The sequence below is a fragment of the Salvia hispanica genome, chromosome 5, assembly GCF_029641045.1.
Source record: "Salvia hispanica isolate PSC_SH4W2 chromosome 5, Shi_PSC_v1, whole genome shotgun sequence".
NCBI classification, from domain to species: Eukaryota; Viridiplantae; Streptophyta; class Magnoliopsida; order Lamiales; family Lamiaceae; genus Salvia; species Salvia hispanica.
Genome location: NC_142696.1, coordinates 48,457,719 through 48,478,739, shown reverse-complemented (window position 1 = coordinate 48,478,739; position 21,021 = coordinate 48,457,719). Strand labels below are relative to the sequence as shown.

The following is a 21,021-nucleotide window of genomic DNA, read 5'->3' as shown; positions in this document are numbered from 1 at the left end:
GCAGTCAATGCTGCCTAGCATACAGGGAAAATCGTGGACTGTTTCATGAAGATGAAGCAAACGTTGACAATCGTCGGTGGTGGGTGCCCGAAAGAATTCCTCGCCGAAAGCAGAACGAACACCGTCGCAAAAACTCTTGAGGCATAGGATTCCAGTTGACTCACCGACATGCAAATACTCGTCGAAGAGCCGTTTGCCCAGTAGCAAGTTGTCGGATGGCACAAGTACACTTTTGCAACGCCGTGAGACTTTGCCGACCAGTTGCGTCTGCACCTTCTTGAAAGTATTCAACGCGGGTGGACAATGTGTTGACAATACGCATAAACAACCGTTTTGACATGCGAAAACGGCGCCGAAAGTAATTTTCTGGATACCGCGGCTGGTCGGAAAAATAGTCGGCAACGAGCCTTTCATGGGCTCCCTCTCGATCACGAGGGATGTAGCGACGTTTTGCTCTAGTTGGTTGAGGATGAGGGGCGGGGGTATTGGCGACGACATAGGCTTCATAGGCGGCACGATATTGTTCATAATATTCTTGTTCTTCGCGCTCCGCTTCCGCAGTGAGATTGGTGAAATCCATTTTTGAATTTTTTTAGAGAGAGTTTGGGTGAGAGAGGAAGATGTAGATGATTTAGTATGAAAAAGTATGAATGAGAGATAATTTGATGTGAAAAGTGGATGATGAATGTGTGTATTTATAGATGATTTTGGGATAAAAAAAAAATCACAAAAATCCAAAAAAAACGTCTATAAACGGCTCTATTTTTTTGGGAATCCAAAAATATTTTTTTTAATTTTTTGGTATTATTTTGAATTATTTATGATTTTTTTTTTTTTAAAAAGAAAATTCGAATTTGCCAACGGCTATGCCATTGGCCAATAAAAAGACACCACGTAGGGCTACTCAGCGGCACGTACGTGCTCTTAGCTAAGAGCAGCGCCGTGCCGCTGGCACGGACGGACAGCTTGCAGCGGCGGACGAGGTCGTCCTTGCCGCTGGCGCGGACGAGGTCGTCCTTGCCGCTGGCACGGACGAACGGACGCCAAAAAATGCACCGTTGCGGATGCTCTAATTATCATGAGACTATCCATTTAGGATTAAGTTGTACGATTATTTTAGTTGGAGGGGGGAGGCTATGAGTCTATGACTAATTATCATGAGACTATCCATCTAAGATTAAGTTGAGGGGGTCAATCTTATGAACCAAACATGATACATATTTAATCATGAGATTTAGTCTTGCCAACCGAACACCCCTTAGTGAATAACTAGTTTTACCGATTAAATATCTCATCAATAAATATTAAAATAAGACATAAATAAAAGATAAGATAAATCTTCTAATTTTCACGATAGAGAAAACTTGCAATAAATAAAAAGACAACAATTTCTTATTTTTAATCTCCCATTTTCATCAGAAAACGCCATTGCTTTATTCAGTCCCACCACAAAATGAATATCCCACATGCTGATTTTTCATCTCATCTTTGTATTTATTCTAGATTTTTCTTTTTCTTCATCTACTACTCTATAAATTCACGAACACCACTCCTCAAAATTTGAAATCATAAAAAAAAGTATTTTTTGTGAAAAGATAAATTTTTTGATTCTATCTATACCAATATATATTATGGCAACGAGTGTTGTTGCTTCGAAAATATTTAGATTGCCTAAGAAAATGGCGTCCAACCAGCTGCCGGAATTTCCTTCCGATCAGAAGAGTTTCGAGCTGAAAAATGTGGTCGGAAATATCAAATCTAGCTACACGCCGCAGGCAGTCACGGCCAACGCTCCGACGTCTGAGGTAATCTTGGTTTCTCTTTGAAAGTTTTATGTGAGAATGAAATATGTCAATATGAGAATAAAATATGAAACACGAGGTTAAAATTATAGGTGGACCCAGGAAACGAAACTCACTTGGGTCAAACATAGTTAAGAAGATCGTTGCCAATAGCAAAAAAAAAAAATTCATTAAGGTGTCAATCGACCCTCTGATCCCACCTAGATTCGTCATTGGTTAAAATATGAGTGATCATGGTTGAAAGATATGGATATATATGGATACATGTAGCAAGTGGTCAAGAATTTTTCTTCTTTTGTATATTTGTTGGGAAGAAAATCACTAGAAGTTGTGTTTGTAACACAATTTGTTACATATTTATAATTACATCATTTCATAATACACAACAAATTTCGGTTAAAAAAATTGGGATGTACTAGTAATTACATAGACATTTTTACAAAATGTTATTAGTAGTGTAATTGTAACGTTTATAAAACTATATATTATGTGGAGTAATAATTTTCCTCTTGTTTTTTTGATTTGGATAGAAAATATCTCAAAGCATCAGCAACAGTCCTCTAGCAAACTACGTTCCACTCTTCGTGATGCTTCCAGTAAGTTTAAACATCTAAAAAATAAATTAAAGGTTCCAATTTATAGATTGAAAATAAATACTTTCAATTTCTTATACAATTTGATTTTTTGTGTTACATATAAGTTGGGAGTGATTACTAGAGAAAATGAATTTCCCGATCAAGCAACGATGGAACGGCGGCTAACGGAATTACGAAAAGCCGGCGTCGACGGCGTTATGGTTGACGTCTGGTGGGGTGTAATTGAGGCCAAAGGGCCTAAACAGTACAATTGGAATTCTTACAAGAGATTGTTCCAAGTTGTACAAAAATGCGGCCTTCGAATTCAGGCAATCATGTCGTTCCATCAGTGCGGCGGCAACATTGGAGACGCGGTCTACATTCCGTTACCGGAATGGGTTCTCGCCATCGGAGAGGGAGATAAAGATATATTCTACACTAACCGGTTTGGTAACCGGAACCCTGAGTACCTCTCTCTTGGTGTTGATAACTTGCCTATCTTTCGGGGCCGAACGGCTATCGAGGTACTTACTAGACACTAGCTAGTACTCCCTCCGTTTCATAGTAATAGAGTCATTTTGCCATTTTGGTACGTTCCATAGTAATAGAGTCATTTCTCTTTTTAGTAAAAGTCAACACATTTTCTCGCACCTACTTTACTCTCTCTTACTTTTTTCTCTCTTCATCTCTCTACCTTTTTCATTTTCCACTTTATTCTTCCTTTACTTAACTCACCTAACACAATTTTTCTTAATCTCCGTGCCGAAAAAAAATGCCTCCATTACTATGGGACGGAGGAAGTAGTTGTTAATGTAGTTTGGTTGTTGGTATTCTGACTTAGAGGCGTTCAGATGTACAGGGACTTCATGCAGAGTTTTAGAGATGAGATGGTGGATTTGTTGGAGTCTGAGACGATCATGGACATTGAGGTCGGATTAGGTCCGGCCGGGGAAATGAGATACCCGTCATATCCCCAAGACCAAGGATGGAAGTTCCCTGGGATTGGGGAATTTCAGGTAAACATATGTTTCTCTTGGGAAATATTAAACCCCTTCTAACATAGGACAACTTGGAATGTGCACGCAGTGCTACGATAAGTACATGAAACGAGAATTCAAGGACATTGCGGCCAAAGCAGGGCACCCTGAATGGGATCTCCCGGATGATACGGGCACATACAACGACACGCCCGAGAAAACGGGTTTCTTTAGTGCGAACGGGACTTATCTGTCGGAAAAAGGGAAGTTTTTCTTAACGTGGTATTCGAACAAGTTGATCGAACACGGTGATCAAATCCTTGATGAAGCCAATAAGGTATTCCAAGGGTGCAGTGTCAGACTTTCTATAAAGGTATGCCTTTCAACAGTTCAATCACATGTATATTCATGTTTTCGTTCGATATATGATACTCCCTCCGTCCCCGATTAAGAGTCACACTTTTCCATTTCGGTCTGTCCCCAATTAAAAGTCACACTTCATTTTTACCATTAATAGTAAGTAGGTCTCACATTCCACTAACTCAATTCACTCACATTTTATTATAAAACTAATATAAAAAAATGGGTCTCACGTTCCACTAACTTTTTCAACCAACTTTTCTTTACATTTCTTAAAACTTGTACATACATTCAATGCGCTCCACATTTCATAGGTCTCTGGAATCCACTGGTGGTACACTGACAATAGTCATGCATGCGAGTTGACATCGGGATACTACAATGTCAAAGGTAGGGACGGTTATCGTCCCGTTGCTAGGATGATATCCAGTCACTATGCTACATTGAACTTCACATGCCTCGAGATGATAAACTCGGAACAGCCAGCGGATGCTAAATCCGCCCCCGAACAACTTGTGCAACAGGTCCAATCAAATACAAAGTTTCTAGACCTCGTGGTCCTAAATTTTTGGTCCTCGATCGATAGATTATAAATTTATTATGTAGGTATTGAGCGGCGGATGGGTCGAAAACGTAGACATAGCCGGAGAGAATGCTCTTTCGAGATACGATCGGAAAGGCTACAACCAAATCCTACTAAATGTTAGGCCAAATGGTGTCAATAAATATGGTCCACCTAAATATAAGATGGTTGGAGTAACATACCTTCGATTATCGGATGAACTTTTTGAGTCAAAAAATTTCAAAATATTCAAACAATTTGTCAAGAAAATGCACGCGGATATGGTAAGAATCTTGCCCTTTTTCTTCTACTAGTATTTAAAAAATCAAAAAAGTTTTTAAGAACACCAGTGCTATGGGCCGAGAGCCCAATATTGGGCTCTCGTCTGCATAGCATAGTAGTTATCTTTCTATTCCAACCTCATAACCATTTTTGCTCTTTGCAGGACTACATGCGGGAAATGACGGATGTGCCCATATTGCGGAGATCAAAATCGAAGATTCCGATTGAGAAACTTCTAGAAGCTACGGAACCAATCAAGCCCATTTCATGGAACAATGTAACTGACATGAGCGTCGGAGGCCCTTTTGCTGATTTTTTGGACAATATACTTGACAAATTTTTTATACTAAAATGAGTTCCATAAACTTGTTTGAACCCAAACTTGTAATTTCATTATTTTTTTGAAGCTTAATTATGAGTACATATAAATTGGTTGTATTCTAAATTCCCATATACACTAATAAGACATAAATATTTAGTCATAGAGTATTAAAAAGTAACACTAAATATCAATGGAGACAATCATTTAGAGCAAGTGGTTCTCGGTTTATTGATTCGATAAGATCGAGTAGAATGAATGTTGTTCGGTTAATTAGATATAACTAGATACTTAATCTCGGGCAATGTCCCCTAAAATTAGTGTTTGCTTATGAGTCTTGACCTTTATTCCAAAAAATAATGAATTTCAAATCAATTCAATCTCAAATAATCTTGTGGAATCAAGATGTCCAAAAGTAGTAATATCAAACTAAAAATTTATGACAAACAAAGAAATAGAAAAATAATACTACTCCACTAGCCACACAAAAAAGTACCCAAAAATTTTGCAGATTTTTAGTACTAAAAGAAACGAATCCCACTCAAAGTCAAGCACGAAGTTCAAAACCTTCATCGAGAAGAAAATCGAGTAACAAAATTAGCTGGTAAAGTTAGAAAAGGGAGATTGGAGAGGAAATAGGAGACATTACATGGGACCTACAAAGAAAAAATAAAAAGAGACAACACTTTGAAAGTAAAAAAGGTTTAGATAATCAATCAAGTGTGGAAGTGGCTGTGACATAGTATGCAACTGCAAAGAGAGCATGAACAATGCATAGTATGCCTCCAATCGACAAGAAATGGTGGTGTGTGAAGCCGCACGACGCCCTCGATTTGTGGTTTGATATGATCCCGATTACGAGCATCGAGAGCCCCAAGGCTAGGATGATCCTGCGATTGCACGAATTGAACAAAAATTTATGTATGAGTGTCTGAGAGGCCGTGAACTTTCAAATGAGTCGAATATTCAAGCTTGTGTGACACATTTATAAAATTGTTATTGATTAATAGAGTTTTTATATTAATTCAGATACACTTCATGTGGTGTTATGTTATTAATTAATAGAGTTTTTATATTAATTCAGATACACTTCATGTGGTGTGGTGTGTGCAGACAATCACAATTAAAGAAAAAGAAAAAACTGATAGAGAATATTTTTATAATTATGATTATTATAACAAGAACCACAAAACTTTCAAAGTTACTTTGGTATGACTTCACTAGTGGAATGTTTCATTTAATGTAAAATAGCAATTAAAACTAGCAAAAGGAGAAAGAAATAAAAAATACAAATAATACTACAAAAACAATTAGGGGAATTTAACTATCCACTCACAAGGTAAAAAAAAATGTAAACATGGGATATGTTTGATTGTATTGGTAATTGTTTTTATCCATAAAAAGTAAACATGGCTTAAGTTGGATAATATATTATAGAATTCAATAAAAGTATATGATGAATAGTTGGGGTAATTAATAATTATCACTAATTTAATCACTGCAAAACATAATTAACTAATTACTTAGATCATCTCTTTCCCAATCCAAATCAAGGATAGTGAATATTGTTTTATGTTCTTAAAAACACTCCCAATATTATAATATTCCATTAATTATCACCCACAATTACCCCAACTTCTCATTCACACTTTGAAAAACATTAGTACTTCCCAACTCATCATGCCTAAGCACTAAATCTTCAAGAAATATCCAAAAACTACAAGGACCAAAAACCTTAATCAAATCAAATGTGTGTGTGTGTGTGTTGGGAGAGATTTTAAAACATCACTTCCCAACTCATCAATCTATCTAAGCACTAAATCTTCAAGAAATGTCCAAAATCCTTAATCCAATCAAACATTATCAACAAGAGAGAGAGAGAGATTTTATTTACCAAGTGAAAACAAGGCATGCAATGGACAACTTCTTAGTGGGAGAGGCTTTCTCAAGCTCTTCTTGAGTGCAAACACTGCATCCACCAAGCAAATTAGCCAAAACATGGGCTATTCCAAGAAGACTTGCTGCTGCTAACCCTAAAACATATGCATCATGGCTTGGCTCTTTGCACTCAAATATCCACAGCCTCAAATGCTTCTCCTAATCAACCCCATCAAGAAAAAAAAAGATTATCAATTAATGTAGTTGAAGAACACAACAAAAGAAAGAATAAATTTTTTTTAGTATTTTATAGAGTTTGAACAAAGCCTTTGTACAAAATCTTACCTGGTTTTGAGCAGCTTCTGCTTTGATGCCAAGAATCCCTCCTACGACGTCGAGGCCGACGATCAAGAGGCAGGCGAAAATGCCCATAAACTTGCCCATTTTAGCAGTTTTTGGAGTGATGGGAGAGAGGCAAAGGATAGAGGTTTGAAGAAGGAAAGGAATGAATATGGAGATTTTGAAAAAGCCTCTTTTGTTTATAACATAGTGGTGACTTTAATTTTTTTGTTACTTTTGTGTAATTAAGTAGATTGATATTCTTTGCTTCGAGGCTTTTGGATTCTTTTCAAAGGGAAGAGGAAAAGTGGGGCATATTAGCAACAGAGGAGCAGTGCAGTTTGAGCATATATTCTTTGCTAAAGTTATTCTTTTCATATTCATCATGCATGGGGTTTTATATTTTGACTATTTAGTAGGAGTAACATTTTCTTTTTTTTGTAATTTTTCGAAATTTTCGTTTCATGTTAATAGAGGCGTTTCATTTAACATCGAACAGAGGGAGTACTATTTAGATTGTTGCCATTCTTGATGGTGATTTTGATATTGTTTAGATTGTTGAGTGCTACTCCCTCCGTTCCGCAATACAGAGTCCTATTTAATTATGACACAGGTTTTAAGAAATGTAAAGAAAAGTGGATTGAATAAGTTAGCGGAATATCAGTCTCACTTATATATAAGGGTAATTGGTCTCTAAAATCATGAACTTTGCCTAAAATTTGGTATTTCCCATGAACTTTGAAATTGGTATATAATATCACGAACTTTGCATTTTGTTTGGTATTTCCCAAACTCACTCAAATAAGATATTTTCATCAAAATCTTATTTAATATAGGCAACCTTGATATGTTTTATAATATTTGAAACCACTTTTTAAGTTCATAACATGTAGCATAAAAAGTCACGTTGAAAACTACGTTGATTTAATTGTGTCAAGTATGATAAAAAAGCCTCGTAAGTTAGTCAAATATAGCAATAAACATGCCGTGGGAAATACCAAACAAAATGCAAAGTTCGTGATATTATATACCAATTTCAAAGTTCATGGGAAATACCAAATTTTAAGCAAAGTTCATGGTTTTAGAGACCAATTTCCCTATATATAATTAGTTTTATAATAAAATTTGAGTTAAATAATATATAATCTACTTACTATTTATGATAAGAGTGAAACAGAAATCTTACTATGAGACAAATAGAAATGGCAAAATAATACTCTTATTGTGGATAAGAGGGAATATATCTTTAACAAAAATTCCTAGAATGGTAGATTTACAATTTTTTAGATGATTATAGCATTTTGTCATTCACCCATAAATATATTTACCAGCTATACAAAACAGAAGAGGACAAAGTAAAGAAATGGCAATTTATATTTTTTTTCTTTTGCCAACTTCTATTAATAAAAAGAGCAAACACTATGACCCAAGAATGAATGCAAATTACAAGACCTACAAAAGAGAATGTGTTGCAACTGTACACAAGAATTAAAAGCGCAAACAAATGAATCGCGGCACCTACAAACACGACTATCTAAACCACTAACTACAGAACCATTTTTAACCAGCGAATCCTCCAAAAAATTCACCTATCCCACGTCGCCTGGTACACGGTAGGCCTATGCCGCAGCCACTGCACCATCTCCCGATCAATCGACCCCTTGTGCAACGCAGCATCGAGCATCGGACTCCCCACGAATTTCAACGAGCTCTTGAACGACCATATCCTGTCCTTTGGCCAAGGTCTCTGGGGCTGCTTCTCCTGCCAGAATAGAAATAGGAGATTTCGGATTTCGGATTTAAAACTAGTAAAGACAGGACCGGATAATTATCAAGTTTTGTGAAACTCGACATGAAAAGTAGGCGAAGGACTCACCATGATGGAGAGCATGAACTTCACCATCCTTGGGCCATAGACGCGCTGGCGTGATGGCTTTTGGACTTTGGCGTAGAAAGAGCCAACATCGGGTAAAGATAAGCAGCCTCGACTTGCTTTGGCCAGGACAGCATCTGGTTCAGCGTTCTGATTGTGCCAAAACATTAGCTGTCCTAAACAATATGTCTCGCCATATGTTTTGCAGTATTCGTGAAGACCAGAACCCAACTTATCAGCGTACTTTGGACCAAGGTCGAGCGGACTGATGTAAACGGGTGGGGAAGTTACTTTCTTGTATTCCTGCAAGATGTAAATTAGATCAAAAGAAAAAGGAAAGGACACTCAACTGAAATGAATGTTCATTGTGCTGGAGTTACTTACTCTAATCCTAAAAAAGCACTTTGTATGAGCATATAGGTGTATCAAGTCAGCAGCTGCATCATGCCGACTTTTATATGTACAAGGAAGGTTTCGCACCTCATCTCTCAACCTGAAATGGGTAAACGCATTGCATTATATCTAAGGAGAAGTGTTCTGAGCTTGAGATGCTTATCCTCGGTTCAAAACGCTTACCATAATAAAGACCTCCTAAGCTTCGTCTCTGGGTTATCAGAACCACAAGGATCGTGAGCGTTAATCTTCACCTTGAGATCTTTCAATATAGCATCTTCTATATGAGGAGTCATGGACTGAATAAGTTCCTCGACTAATGACCCTTCTCCTCTCCAGAGGAATGAAGCTGCTTCTTCAGGGCTAAGCCTTTCAAGTGGAGGAGGGGCATTCTTTGGGTCGCCAAAAACGCATCGCATAACATATCTCACCTGCATGAAATTTGGCACGAAATTTCATCAACTCATGCATCCATCTATCCAATAGAACATAAGTAATAAACACACAGCCTTGCCAATAAACTCCTATGAGTAACAATCAGTATTTTCAAGTCTCTTTTGTGGAATGAAGAAAAGAATGTGCTGACAAAAATAAAATCAGCTCTACCTTGTCGATTGTAAGAGCCAAATTCTGGAGCCTCTGATTGTACACACCCTCCGCCTATAACAATAAGAAGTCAAACTAATGAACCACATATCAAAATCTATATCCTTGTATAGCTGCCAACACAAACAAGGTGAGGAAGTTAAAAGAGAGTTGGCTGACATATGCTTACCTGAATTTCAGAATCGGTCCTCTCAAGCTCCATGTTCACTTCTGCAAAGAACCTCTTCTTTTCATCTATATTATGCTTAAGAATCACATTAGGGAGTTCCGTCCTTTCAAAATTTATGAATCTCACCTAAAATAAGAGATTCAATTATCAAAAGGTGGCCTGGAAAAATTTAATTGTTAGTAAGAATAAGAGAAGCGTACCAAGCGAGCTGAGTAGGCAATCAGCCAATCAGGCAACCCACCAAGCAAACAACTCCCAAGTCCAGCTTTACCCAGTTCGATATAATCTTCCTCAGTCACCGAATTCAGTTCACAAGCCTCTAGTAGCAACTGGTGCCGATCAAGTAATCCATGATGCTCTTTCAGCACCTAACATCCAAAATAATAAAGTTATTGCAGCAACCCAAGCCATAGCCAGAAAATAAGAATAAAAATACATAAGGGAAATGGCTATGCTTAAAGAATCAATGAAAGTTATCAACTTAACGACATTAATCAATACCTTTTGGAAAGCCCCTTCACCTGTCAGATTCAGATAACTCCCACGGCAAACCTGGTTGCCACATAAACAAACTGAAGCTTCGTACTCTTCCTTACTCTGCAGAATTCAATCGTTACTCACCAAAGTAAAAAGAAGGGAAGTAAAATCTCATGCTACATAACCATGCTTTGCAATTCACTGACCTCAGTAACAGAATTATAGTCAAATGTGATCTCTTCGCCATAAGCAATTGGTCTTACAGAATAGATACCAATCTGGTACTGACCATCAACAGCAGTAACCCTGTTTTATCACAGTTAGTGATATAGCAATAATCCCTTAAAAATATTCCTTTTCATAACACAAGATTTCATCGGGAAATAAGACTTATTAACTGCGCAAGCAGAGAGGATAATGCATAACAATCGAGTACATACTTTGCTTCACAATTAGGTCTGCAGGAGTGACAAATCCGACTTGCATAGTTCGCCTTGTGCATTGCATCAACAACTACTAAATCATACCCATCAGCGTCACCCTGCAAACAAAGATTTAGAATAAACCCAAGGCTCAATGAATCAAGAGGTTGGCAGATAAAGAAATGAGAGTTGTTAAAGGTGCCCAAGGCGCAAGACATAATTCATTTTAAGGGCGAACTTTTGAAGATGACGGATAAAAACATAATAAGCAAATTCGCACTTTGGAAGATGGCAGATAAAAACATGATGAGCAAATGATAACAATATAATTTGCGTAATCAAATGTAGGATACCTTCGGCCTCTCAAGATATATGTTATAGAACTCTGGGGCAGAATCACTATTGTTCTTTTGCAGAGCACGGATACCGTCTTGTTTTTCAAACCATTTCCAAGTAGGATAAACCTATGAGCAAAAGGAGAAAAACTCATCAAAATAAAGGTTTGCATGCAAGGTTACTGGCATAATAATGATAAGTTAAAGATTCATTGCCGAAGTTCATCAGTATAAAAAAACATGCTTACATTGCAACTACGCATATCAGTTGTGCAAGGAATCACTAAAAGGTCAAAATGGGAAGTACAAGTTCAGATCACAAAGTCATAGGTGAAAGATAAACCAAATAGCATCTCCAATAACTTGTTTCAAAAGTTAGGATAAAAAAGGCGCATAAGAATCATGTAGTTCCCTTCGAATACGGTCCAGCCCTGGGCATAAGAGTGCATGGTATGTAGCATCTTGGATGTAAAGAAAAGAAAATGAGGGGGGGGGGGGGGGGGGGCAAAATGCCAAGTAATTTTGATAAAAATATTGGTGAAAGGTATTTCCATTATTGTAAGTCCACTAATACCGAGTACTGATTTAAGCACAGAAGGAACTAAAGTGAACTCAGGAAGCTCTTAAGAATAAAACAGAGTAAATACAATTAATATTATAATACATTAAAATAAGTACCAGTAGCAAAAATGAGATATTAAAATAAAGTATTACCTCTCCAAGAAATTCAACAACAAAGTCATCTTCAGTGAAACCACCTTCCTTGTTGCACACTACTCCAAGACCCTGGTCAGAAAAGCACCATCAGAAGGCATGAACAAGACTAAGAGCGTGAACATGCTATCCAAACAAATTAACAATATACTTTTAACACAAGATAAGTTGGTGTGGCTGACCTTTCGATAAGCAACATAGTTGTCCTCTGGTCGACCATCGATGGCCTTAAGCATAAACTGGCAGAGACGCAAGAGTCTTCTGTCTCCATTTTCATTGGCAGTGACCAGTATCTCTTCAAATACAGGTTTCAAAGGATACACCATAGGAGTGTTCCCAGTGCCAGTAAATTTTCTTATTTGCTTGTTAAGAGCACGGAGGAGAATTTCTTCAATGAACATATGCTTTTCGACAAGTGACCAATCTGAGTCATCCGGCATTGAATCAAGAAGAAGATTATGAGTGTATGGATCAATACCATAAACTTCTTGTTCTAAGACCTCATCCCCTGGGGATTTCCTGGGTTTAAAATCCTTCACCTCAGGAATTTCCATATCAGACTCCTCAGTGCCATTTCTCTGAGCATAAAGCTTCTCATCATAGTCTTCAGGTAAAGAAACCTGCATTTTTCTTCTCACTTCCTCCTCATCCGCTACAATAACATAGTGATCAATAACTTCATACTTCCTTGTGACAGGGGGTACAAGACTAGCCTTTGTCATGCGAGCACCCCATTCACGCTCATCAGCATAGGGATCAAGCCCATCATCAAGTGTGAAAAATGTGTCCCCCCTAGACTCTTTGATAGCACCTCCAGACGGTGATTCTAAGTCACTTTCCGTATCTGATGCAGTGCTCTCACTTTCGGTGATACTTGCATTGGAAGATCTATCCATATCATCAGATGTGTCACTTCCTGAATCCAAAGATCTTTTGTATAGTTTGGATAATCGCTTTCTGATTTCTCGATCAGAAGCACAATCTCCAGAGTCGTAAAGACCATTCATGAACAGGTTGCCATTGCTTCTGTATGAATGTTTCCTTTCAGACCCTTTATTCAGGTTCTTCTTATATTTTGAGGAAGTAGATGAAAAGCCAGGAGGTGAATCCTCTTTCCAGGATCTCATCACCTCATCTCTTGTATATTCTACCTTTGAACCTTTTTCCAGACTTGTAGCTAGTTGAATAAATAATGTTACAACACGTTTCATGTCTCTAGCATCAACCCGAGTTTTAGCCCTGGAATGAAATTCATCATATCATCATACGCCTCAATTAAACAACAAAAGGACAACAGAAACATTACGACTAGCTTGAAAATTTAGACAGAAGTTAGAGTTCCTTTTCCTCATCTATAACAAACACAAACCAAATTCCATAGCAAATATAAACTATTCATAAATCAATCAAGCAATACAAGGCAATAAAACTTAGCCACTAGATGCTATGAACAACACACAGCTTACGTTTCAGCCAGACAGCCACACATATTTTCATCAGTAGTTATTAACATAAATGGTATATCTAAGCTGTAGCATCAAGCCAAAAAAAAGTCCTTGGACATCATTCCTAAGATAAAAGGCACATAAAGTACAAAAAAGTAAAAAATTAGTAGGAGTGCGGTTGGTTGACACAGAGCCACTAATACAGTGTATACATGTCCTCACTATATATTGTGTCTGCCTCGTCTGCTACATAATTTTTTTTACTCGCACAAGAAGTAAAGTCATGCAAAGCAAAGGTAAATATAAATGATTGTTTAACATGACTTACTTAATTGCATCCCTGCACATACGACTTATGTCATCTTTGATAGCATTCAATCCACGTCTGGTATAATACCCATTTCTTATTCTCCCCTCAATATCAGCAACCTGAAGATCTCAAAAAATTATATAAGTTATCAAACTATCCTATCAAGTACCAACAGGTACATAACCAGAAAACGTATGATCAATACCTTGATCTTAAAAAACTCAATGGAATTCTCGTTCATGATGTCCCGTAGGCATGTAGCAACGTATTCCTCCATTCTCCTGAACCCATTTCCAGCCTTCTTAATAGCCAAACGCCTCAATTGAGCATCCCTAGAAAGGATAGATGAAGACTTTCGGGCATCAAAGAGCTTGGACCGTTTATACAAGCTTCGCCGGAATAACTGGTTTGCATCCCTCTTATCTGAACTTTCTAAATACTCTTTAAGTCCACTGGATTCATCCATATGATTAGAAGATGATGGGTTCCTATCAGTTAGGTGATTAAGGCTCCGAATTTTCAAATGTGCATTCCGGTTCCTGACCCAATTGATATTAGGAAACTTTGAAACAAGGTCTTCGAACTGGGTGCAACCTCTAATATCTATAGAAGACAAAAATGGTAATGACTGAAGAACTTCCTCAAGCATGGCAGAAGTAATGCCAGTACAACCACGTAATGATAAGGAAGTTATCTTTTCTTCCTTGTAATCCTTCTGCAGAATACAACATAAGTCAGGCTTGAAACATAACAAGCTATAACGAGCCTTCAAGATTTCACCATTTAAATTTTCATTTAAGGTAAAGGTAAAAGGAATACAGAACTACAATTTATGCACAAATGCAAAATTGAAGATAAAGTTACCATTATTTTCAAGATGGTGGAGTCGGAGCAGTTGGGTCCAATGGCACAAAAGTCAATCTGTCTAGAAATATCTTTGTAATATTTAGCCACCGATCGCCAGTGCTTGCACGTCAATGCAGCATAATAAAGAGACTTGACATCAGCTCTAAGAAAATGAAATATCCGGGCCAGGATATTGCCATCAAGCAGATCCCAACTTCCCCTCTCTAGTTCAGAATCCAATTTGTCTACTTTTATGAAGGAAACATCAGCACATAACTCATCAAAGTCACAATTATCATTCTGAAAAGTTAGCACATCATCATCCGTCTCAAACTCCTCCTCGATCCCATCTATCCTAGCTCGTTTGCTTGCACGGAAGTGATCTGCAACATTAGTTCAGAAGATATTTTCACTTAGTGTTGTCATAAACATAAGCTATGTACATGCAAATAACGGTAAGATAAGTCAGGGGCTTCCACCATAGCATGCCGTTTCACAGTTACAGAATGAAAAGAAAACTACAAGTGATGAAAGTTTATAGTTAACTTTTTTGGTCTCCCTCTTGGACCTTTTTAGGGATTTATCTTATATATCTTACAAAAAGTACAAATAAACAGATAATACAACATAGCATAAGCAAAACAAATAGAGTGATCAATACCAGAATTGTAAATATGTTTCTCAATCTCTTTTTTAGGCTGTCTGGCACTGATCCAAGGATCAAGCACTTCATTAATGGCAGCTGCAAACTCCCGGCTCTTGTATGACTTCATAACCAATTCATGAAGCCTTCCTCGAGTATACCCAATAAATTGGGGATGTAGGCCATGGAATCTATTGGATGTTATCTGGTCCCCATCCAATACGCCACCACTTGCTTCTGGAAGCAAAGATAAACTAGTTGCAGCCTCCTCATGCTTTTTAGTTCCAGAAGGCTCAGATGAGACAGTCACTGGAACCCAAATTTTATCTTGTTTTCTGAATACACTGCTGTGCTTTTGGATGACACCTTGATCTGCCATTCTCTGAAGCTCTGAGAATGACAGAGGTCCTCGTTCATGTCCAGCACCATCAAGGAAGTACCAATCTCCCGAATGCAATCTCAATTCATCAAGCTTATAAAGACGGTCCTTAGGCATACTGACAAGTGCCCTGTCCTTACTAGAATCATGTGAGTCTTGTTCATGAGCACTCTTACAGGGACCATCTTCAGATGATTGCTTTATGTCACCACTTGAGGAATATGGCCGCGAAGATCTCGAAGAGAATCTTTCCTTTCTAACTTTTACCCGGGATTCGGATACAAATGAACCATGGTCCTTTACCACACAAGCATTTATCCTAATCACTGGAAGCATCAGTCCTCTGACCCCCCTGGGAAGGAGAGGCTTATTTTGGGTAGGCCTGGTTATAGCGCTGAGGTCACTCAACTCATCAGGAGAGGTAAAAGCCCATGGTGGCAAGTCCAGTCTTCGACCCTGAGAAGGGTGGTACAAGTCATCCTTTTGCTCCCACCTGGGGTCTTCACAACCAGACTTGGGCATTTGGCACAAGGGATAGCCATCATTGAGAACAACCTTTCTCTTCCAAGATCTATCTAGAGTAGTTTCATCACTTCTTATCCAATCACATCCCCTGCACACAAATTGGCTGAAGAAACTTTCACCAGTATCATTGTAATCCAGTTCATTATCCCTTTCCAAGGAGGAAGGTACAGCAGGTCTTGATTCTTCAGCATTCACAAATTGAAGCTCAGAAGCACTATCTTCAAAATGCTCATCCCTATCCTTTAAGTGCCCTGTAAAACCTGTCAATGCCAAACAAAATTCCTTTGAGTTACAAGCACATTTCCAAAGTTTATCTTCAACAACAGCTAAGAGTTAACACATAATGGTATAAATTGAAATTGTTTTAGGGCTCAAAGATTTGAGAATTAAGGTTTTCTGTTTAGTATTAGCAGATTATAGAAACCTGTTCTCCCTGTTGGATAAATTTCAAAGAGCAAAATTGTACTACTACTATTTATCAAGCTGATTTTCAAATCGTGTGAAATCAAAATATAGAAATCGCTCTGCTTTAATTGTATGACCACAGAAAGGTTATTTCTACAATCAAAATTCCAAATTCTATATCCAAACAAGCAACAGACAGAGCAGCTGCAGAACAAATTAAGAGATAGAAACAGAGCATATATGGAATGTAAACCAAAGACCAGAAGTGTTGTGATGCAACATGAAATAAAGCCAATCTGAAAATAAGCAAACGGAACAATTCTAGAGCAACACATTGGCTTCATCAAAACAACTCTTACTATACATTGAAGAAATCAAAATAAAGTACCTGGTGATTTCCACCATTTCTCCCAGTCCTCAGGATCTGACGAAATTTGCAGCAGTTCTGCAAGAAAAAAAAAATAGAAGATCCATTAAATGAAAAGCACAAATACGAAATAGATACTACTACTTAAATTTCAGCTTCAAGTAGACAAGACAGAGACAACAGGCTGAACTGGAACCTTATTGAATAGAAGTTTTTATAAATAAATTTTCATATAAAAAAAATGTTTCCCTTATATCGTACATTTCAGCACAAACTGGGAAGTGCTCAAAATTAAAATGCATCCTTCTGATCGTGTAGCACCAATGAACATTTGACGAGCCATATTATTTGAAAATCTGGGAAGAAACCAGCTTAAGACATCAGATATGTTCATACCTGCTAGCATCTCAGCTTCCTTGCCGGGAATTAGAGTGACACCCTCTAGGAGTGCTCCAACTCTATTATCGATATGAAAATCTTCTACAGGCTTGGAAATAAACAATATGTCCTTAGAGCAGATTACTGGATTTGAAGAAGAGACCAGCAATTCTCCATTACTGGATACCTCGTTTCCATTATCTGCCAATAGATTACCAGGAGCCTCAGGAGGACAGACAAGTTGAGTAACTGTGTCTGGAACAATAGAAGGGAAGTTTGCAGTAACCAATGGAGAAACCGCTTTTTCAACAGTTACCCACCTGTCACTTTCCAAATGTTTGATCAAATGATCTGATACAAGATATCCCTCTTCAACAAGTTTTTTGAGATCAGACAGCTTGGAAGGCCCATGTTCGACGCCAAAGTGATCCAGGTAATACCACTTCCCTGCGACTGCATCCACAACTTGCGGGACATGAGGCGGAGTGTTACAGATGTCCATGTCTTCTTCCATTGATGCTGCTTCTTCAGCGATTCCATTTTCTTGAGACATTTCAACACTTTTAAGCGAAGGACTCTGAGATAACTGTTCATGGTCACACGAGGGCCCGGAAGTTTTATCTGTAATTACGTTTCCTATATCTGGTGACTTTTTACCCAAAAACTGTGATTCCCTTCCACCAGAATCCTTCACCTGATTATGCTTTCCTTCCTGACCTTTGCTGCCATAATGGACAGAGCGCTTTTCCCCAACTCCAGGTTTTCGATTTGTTTCGCGATCCCTACCATCCCGATTGCGACCATGATTTCGAGGGGAGGGCTCCACATGAGCAGGACTCCGGCCCCTGTTATCAAAGTGACGGCTAGATTCGTAAGGTGACTTACTTCGATCATATTGGTCATAAGTTGGTGTCCCGCGGCGGGCCGGGCTGCGATCCCGATTATCATGGTTGCGGGTCCGATCATGTGGGGACCGCTCAGAATGATGGGGACTGTCGCTGTGCCTATCATAAGCAGCTGCTCTAGATGACTCCATATATCTAGAAGGATGCCTTTCAGAGGGAATATTACGAGATGAAGAAGAAGAAGAAGCAGTCTTGTACGGTCTCTCCATAGTCCTGCCGGAGTAGTGGTCTGTCGGGAAACCAGATCGGCTGCCACCATCGTCCGAAAGTTTCCTGTTTTTAGATCCAGAATAGTCCTCATAGTCAACACGGTACTTCCGCTCATTACTATCAAAATCACTGCCATGCCGCTTTAAACGGTTGCTGAACGAATAGTCTCTTCCATGGCTCTTGCTACTGGTGAAATCATTCTTCAGAATGCCTTCTTCACCAGTTATTTTGGAGCTGATTTTCGGAGTTTTCTCAGATTCATACCTGGAATTGTATTTCCTCGAATGCTGAGCACTCCCGCCACTTCTGCCAAGCTCCTTCTCACTGGAATACTTACCTGACGGTGGCGTCCAATCACGCTCACGGTCACCTTTCCACCCCTTATCCTTACTGGGCGGTGACCAATCACGGTCACCTTTCCAGCCTTTTTCTCGAGAAGGGGGAGACCAATCGGATTCCCGATCAACTCTCCATCCTCTCTCCCTAGCAGAAGGGGACGTCCATTCACGCTCATTTTTCCATCCTCTTTCCTTAGCTGCATCAAACCTTCGAGCCTTCGAGTAACCATAATCACCAGCCTTGTCAGTTCTGCACCACCTGTCAGGGACAAATTCCCCCTTTTCCAGCTCCTCTCTCGATGAACTCCAATCATTTTTCTCCCATTCACCACCACCTTTCCGCCACTTACCAGGGATGAACTCGCCCTTCTCAACCTCACTCTTAATTTCGAACCTTCTCACCGGCTTCTCAGGAACAAACTCACCGTTCTCAAAGGGAAGCGTCCCCAGCTCACCCTCCTCCACTTCATCTTTGCTGTTGTCATTACAAACATCATCACTGCCATTTTTCTCAGGAATTTCCTTATTATGATTATCATTATTACTACTATTCAAACTGCCAGAATTGTTCGTCCCCAGCTCGGTTCCCTTGTGCTTCTTCGGCTTCATCTTCCGCTTCACTTTAGCCAACTTGACGGAAGTCTTGGAAACAGAATTGAGCTCGGTGTTGCCATTGGTCTTCCCCCCGCAAATAGCGAACTTATCCATAATATGCTGTGAAGGGACACATGCAACACCTCCATCGCCCATGGAATGCCCCAAAATCAATCTTCAGCTCGTTTCAACACGTCCAGTCCAACCCTAATCCACTTCTTCTCCAGGGCTGTCAATGCTCATACTGCTGCACCCTTGCTAAATCCTCCTCCCTCGAAATCCACCTGCCAAAAAACCCCCAAAATCAATCCAAATTACACAAATTCACCGGACCGCAATCCAAACACAAACACGAACAAATCACCAACAAAATGCAGAAGGGTTTTTCAATTCGACGGAGAAACAACCCCGCGAATTGAACAAACACCGCAACACCGACGCGGAAAACGGTTCGGAAGGACCGGAATCCAGAAAATTGAATTTGGGGCGGAAAATGTGGTCGTGGCTAGGGTTTTGAAATCTGAAGACTTACGAGTTGGAAATTGCGGAAGCAGAGTCGAGGCGGTGCCGGAGAAGTAGGCGAGTCGGTTGTGGAGTCGGAGATGGGGAGATTTGAGAGAATTGCAGACGCCGGATCGATTGATGAGAGGAAGAATAGCTGAAGACGAATCTCTGTAAATCGATTGTGTTTTTAAGCTCTGTATTTTCTTTTTATTTTAGCGCTTCTTTTTTTTTTTTTTTTTTTTTGTTAAAACAAGTTGAGTGCTTGGGCTTTCCGCATTGGCCCGCGAAGTAATATTAAATATATTTATTAATTAATTTTCTAATTTTTAATTAAAATATTAATTGGGGAATTATTTATGCCCTCAAATTGGATATATTATGTTGCTAATATGTTATAAATATCATGGTTTATAATTAATAATAATCAATTATTTTATGGTCATAGGCCGTTGTCAAAAGAAATGGTGTTTATATATGATTTATTTAATTTGATTGAATTAAATTGATGGTGCAATTTAAATTATATTATATTATTAATAATTTTTTATAAGTAGAATCATTTTTTTCTAATTTTATTTTATATATAAGTTGTTGAAACTATTTCAAATAATAATTTCGGGTGTGTTGTCTAATTTTTCTTCAAGTCTCTGTTTATTGTTATGATGTAATGTGATCTTTTAAATGATGTGTTTACCGTTTGACTCGTTGTTTTTTTGTTAAAAAGATCATTTTTAAATTTTTATAGATAAGTTTTTGTTGATTCGGAATAGGAATATGTTAGTTAAAACTCTTTTGTCGTTTATATTTAATGATATGTTTACGTCATTGTTTATTTTTTTCTAAATTATAAATCTTGACAAAATAAATTTGTAAAAAATTGTTTTTGTATTGTTTAATACATTTTGTTAAATGTATTTAGACGTCTTCGAATCTATAAATCTTAAATTGATTTATCCATGTTTCATGGTTTATAATTAATCTATACTCCATTTTTTTATGGTCGTATGCCTGTATCATAAGAAATGGTTTCTATATAAAAAAAAACATGATTTATTTAATTTGATTTAATTAAATTAATGGTGCAATTTA

The 21,021-nt window shown here is 38.2% G+C and overlaps 3 protein-coding genes across 4 annotated transcripts; 1 reads left to right on the top strand and 2 right to left on the bottom strand.

Annotated features, from left to right (window-relative positions):
• The first annotated feature begins 1,533 nt into the window (after positions 1-1,533).
• LOC125187424 (beta-amylase) lies at positions 1,534-4,996 on the top strand. The gene is made up of 8 exons (XM_048084015.2): positions 1,534-1,805; positions 2,333-2,398; positions 2,503-2,901; positions 3,229-3,393; positions 3,464-3,727; positions 4,029-4,238; positions 4,321-4,560; positions 4,722-4,996. Exons 1-8 carry the CDS (start codon positions 1,632-1,634, stop codon positions 4,911-4,913), a joined length of 1,710 nt encoding a protein of 569 aa, XP_047939972.1. The 5' UTR covers positions 1,534-1,631; the 3' UTR covers positions 4,914-4,996.
• Positions 4,997-5,424: 428 nt separating this feature from the next.
• Positions 5,425-7,298, bottom strand: LOC148926960 (GPI inositol-deacylase C, putative (DUF1218)). The gene is made up of 3 exons (XM_089058530.1): positions 7,101-7,298; positions 6,772-6,974; positions 5,425-5,767 (listed from the first exon to the last, which is right to left on the bottom strand). Exons 1-3 carry the CDS (start codon positions 7,197-7,199, stop codon positions 5,590-5,592), a joined length of 480 nt encoding a protein of 159 aa, XP_088914656.1. The 5' UTR covers positions 7,200-7,298; the 3' UTR covers positions 5,425-5,589.
• Positions 7,299-8,450: 1,152 nt separating this feature from the next.
• On the bottom strand, positions 8,451-20,124 carry LOC125190728 (histone-lysine N-methyltransferase ATXR3-like). 2 transcript variants are annotated; one of them, XM_048088104.2, is made up of 20 exons: positions 19,961-20,120; positions 17,400-19,712; positions 17,025-17,081; positions 15,346-16,491; positions 14,703-15,067; positions 14,044-14,553; positions 13,857-13,957; positions 12,266-13,322; positions 12,084-12,155; positions 11,388-11,498; positions 11,053-11,153; positions 10,819-10,918; positions 10,637-10,732; positions 10,336-10,503; positions 10,136-10,261; positions 9,967-10,020; positions 9,544-9,791; positions 9,352-9,460; positions 8,971-9,270; positions 8,451-8,856 (listed from the first exon to the last, which is right to left on the bottom strand). In XM_048088104.2, the coding sequence occupies exons 2-20, from the start codon at positions 19,582-19,584 to the stop codon at positions 8,680-8,682; spliced, it is 7,083 nt and encodes a 2,360-aa protein (XP_047944061.1). In that variant the 5' UTR covers positions 19,585-19,712; positions 19,961-20,120; the 3' UTR covers positions 8,451-8,679. The 2 variants fall into 2 exon arrangements, 1 of the variants encoding a protein (XP_047944061.1); XR_016130933.1 differs by lacking the exons at positions 8,451-8,856; positions 8,971-9,270; positions 9,352-9,460 and having other exon boundaries at positions 9,741-9,791; positions 9,967-10,041; positions 19,961-20,124.
• Positions 20,125-21,021: the final 897 nt, after the last annotated feature.

What these genes read in the sequence shown, in the direction of transcription:
- LOC125190728 (XM_048088104.2), bottom strand. Translation starts at nt 19,584, where the DNA reads ATGGGCGATGGAGGTGTTGCATGTGTCCCTTCACAGCATATTATGGAT. An exon ending in GAAACATATTTACAATTCTG is followed by an intron (nt 15,068 to 15,345) that starts GTATTGATCACT and finishes CTAATGTTGCAG; the next exon opens with ATCACTTCCGTGCAAGCAAA. An exon ending in TGGCTCTTACAATCGACAAG is followed by an intron (nt 9,792 to 9,966) that starts GTAGAGCTGATT and finishes AATTTCATGCAG; the next exon opens with GTGAGATATGTTATGCGATG.
- LOC125187424 (XM_048084015.2), top strand. Translation starts at nt 1,632, where the DNA reads ATGGCAACGAGTGTTGTTGCTTCGAAAATATTTAGATTGCCTAAGAAA. An exon ending in GTGTCAGACTTTCTATAAAG is followed by an intron (nt 3,728 to 4,028) that starts GTATGCCTTTCA and finishes CACATTTCATAG; the next exon opens with GTCTCTGGAATCCACTGGTG. An exon ending in AGAAAATGCACGCGGATATG is followed by an intron (nt 4,561 to 4,721) that starts GTAAGAATCTTG and finishes TGCTCTTTGCAG; the next exon opens with GACTACATGCGGGAAATGAC.
- LOC148926960 (XM_089058530.1), bottom strand. Translation starts at nt 7,199, where the DNA reads ATGGGCAAGTTTATGGGCATTTTCGCCTGCCTCTTGATCGTCGGCCTC. An exon ending in CAGAAGCTGCTCAAAACCAG is followed by an intron (nt 6,975 to 7,100) that starts GTAAGATTTTGT and finishes GGGGTTGATTAG; the next exon opens with GAGAAGCATTTGAGGCTGTG. An exon ending in GCATGCCTTGTTTTCACTTG is followed by an intron (nt 5,768 to 6,771) that starts GTAAATAAAATC and finishes GTGCAATCGCAG; the next exon opens with GATCATCCTAGCCTTGGGGC.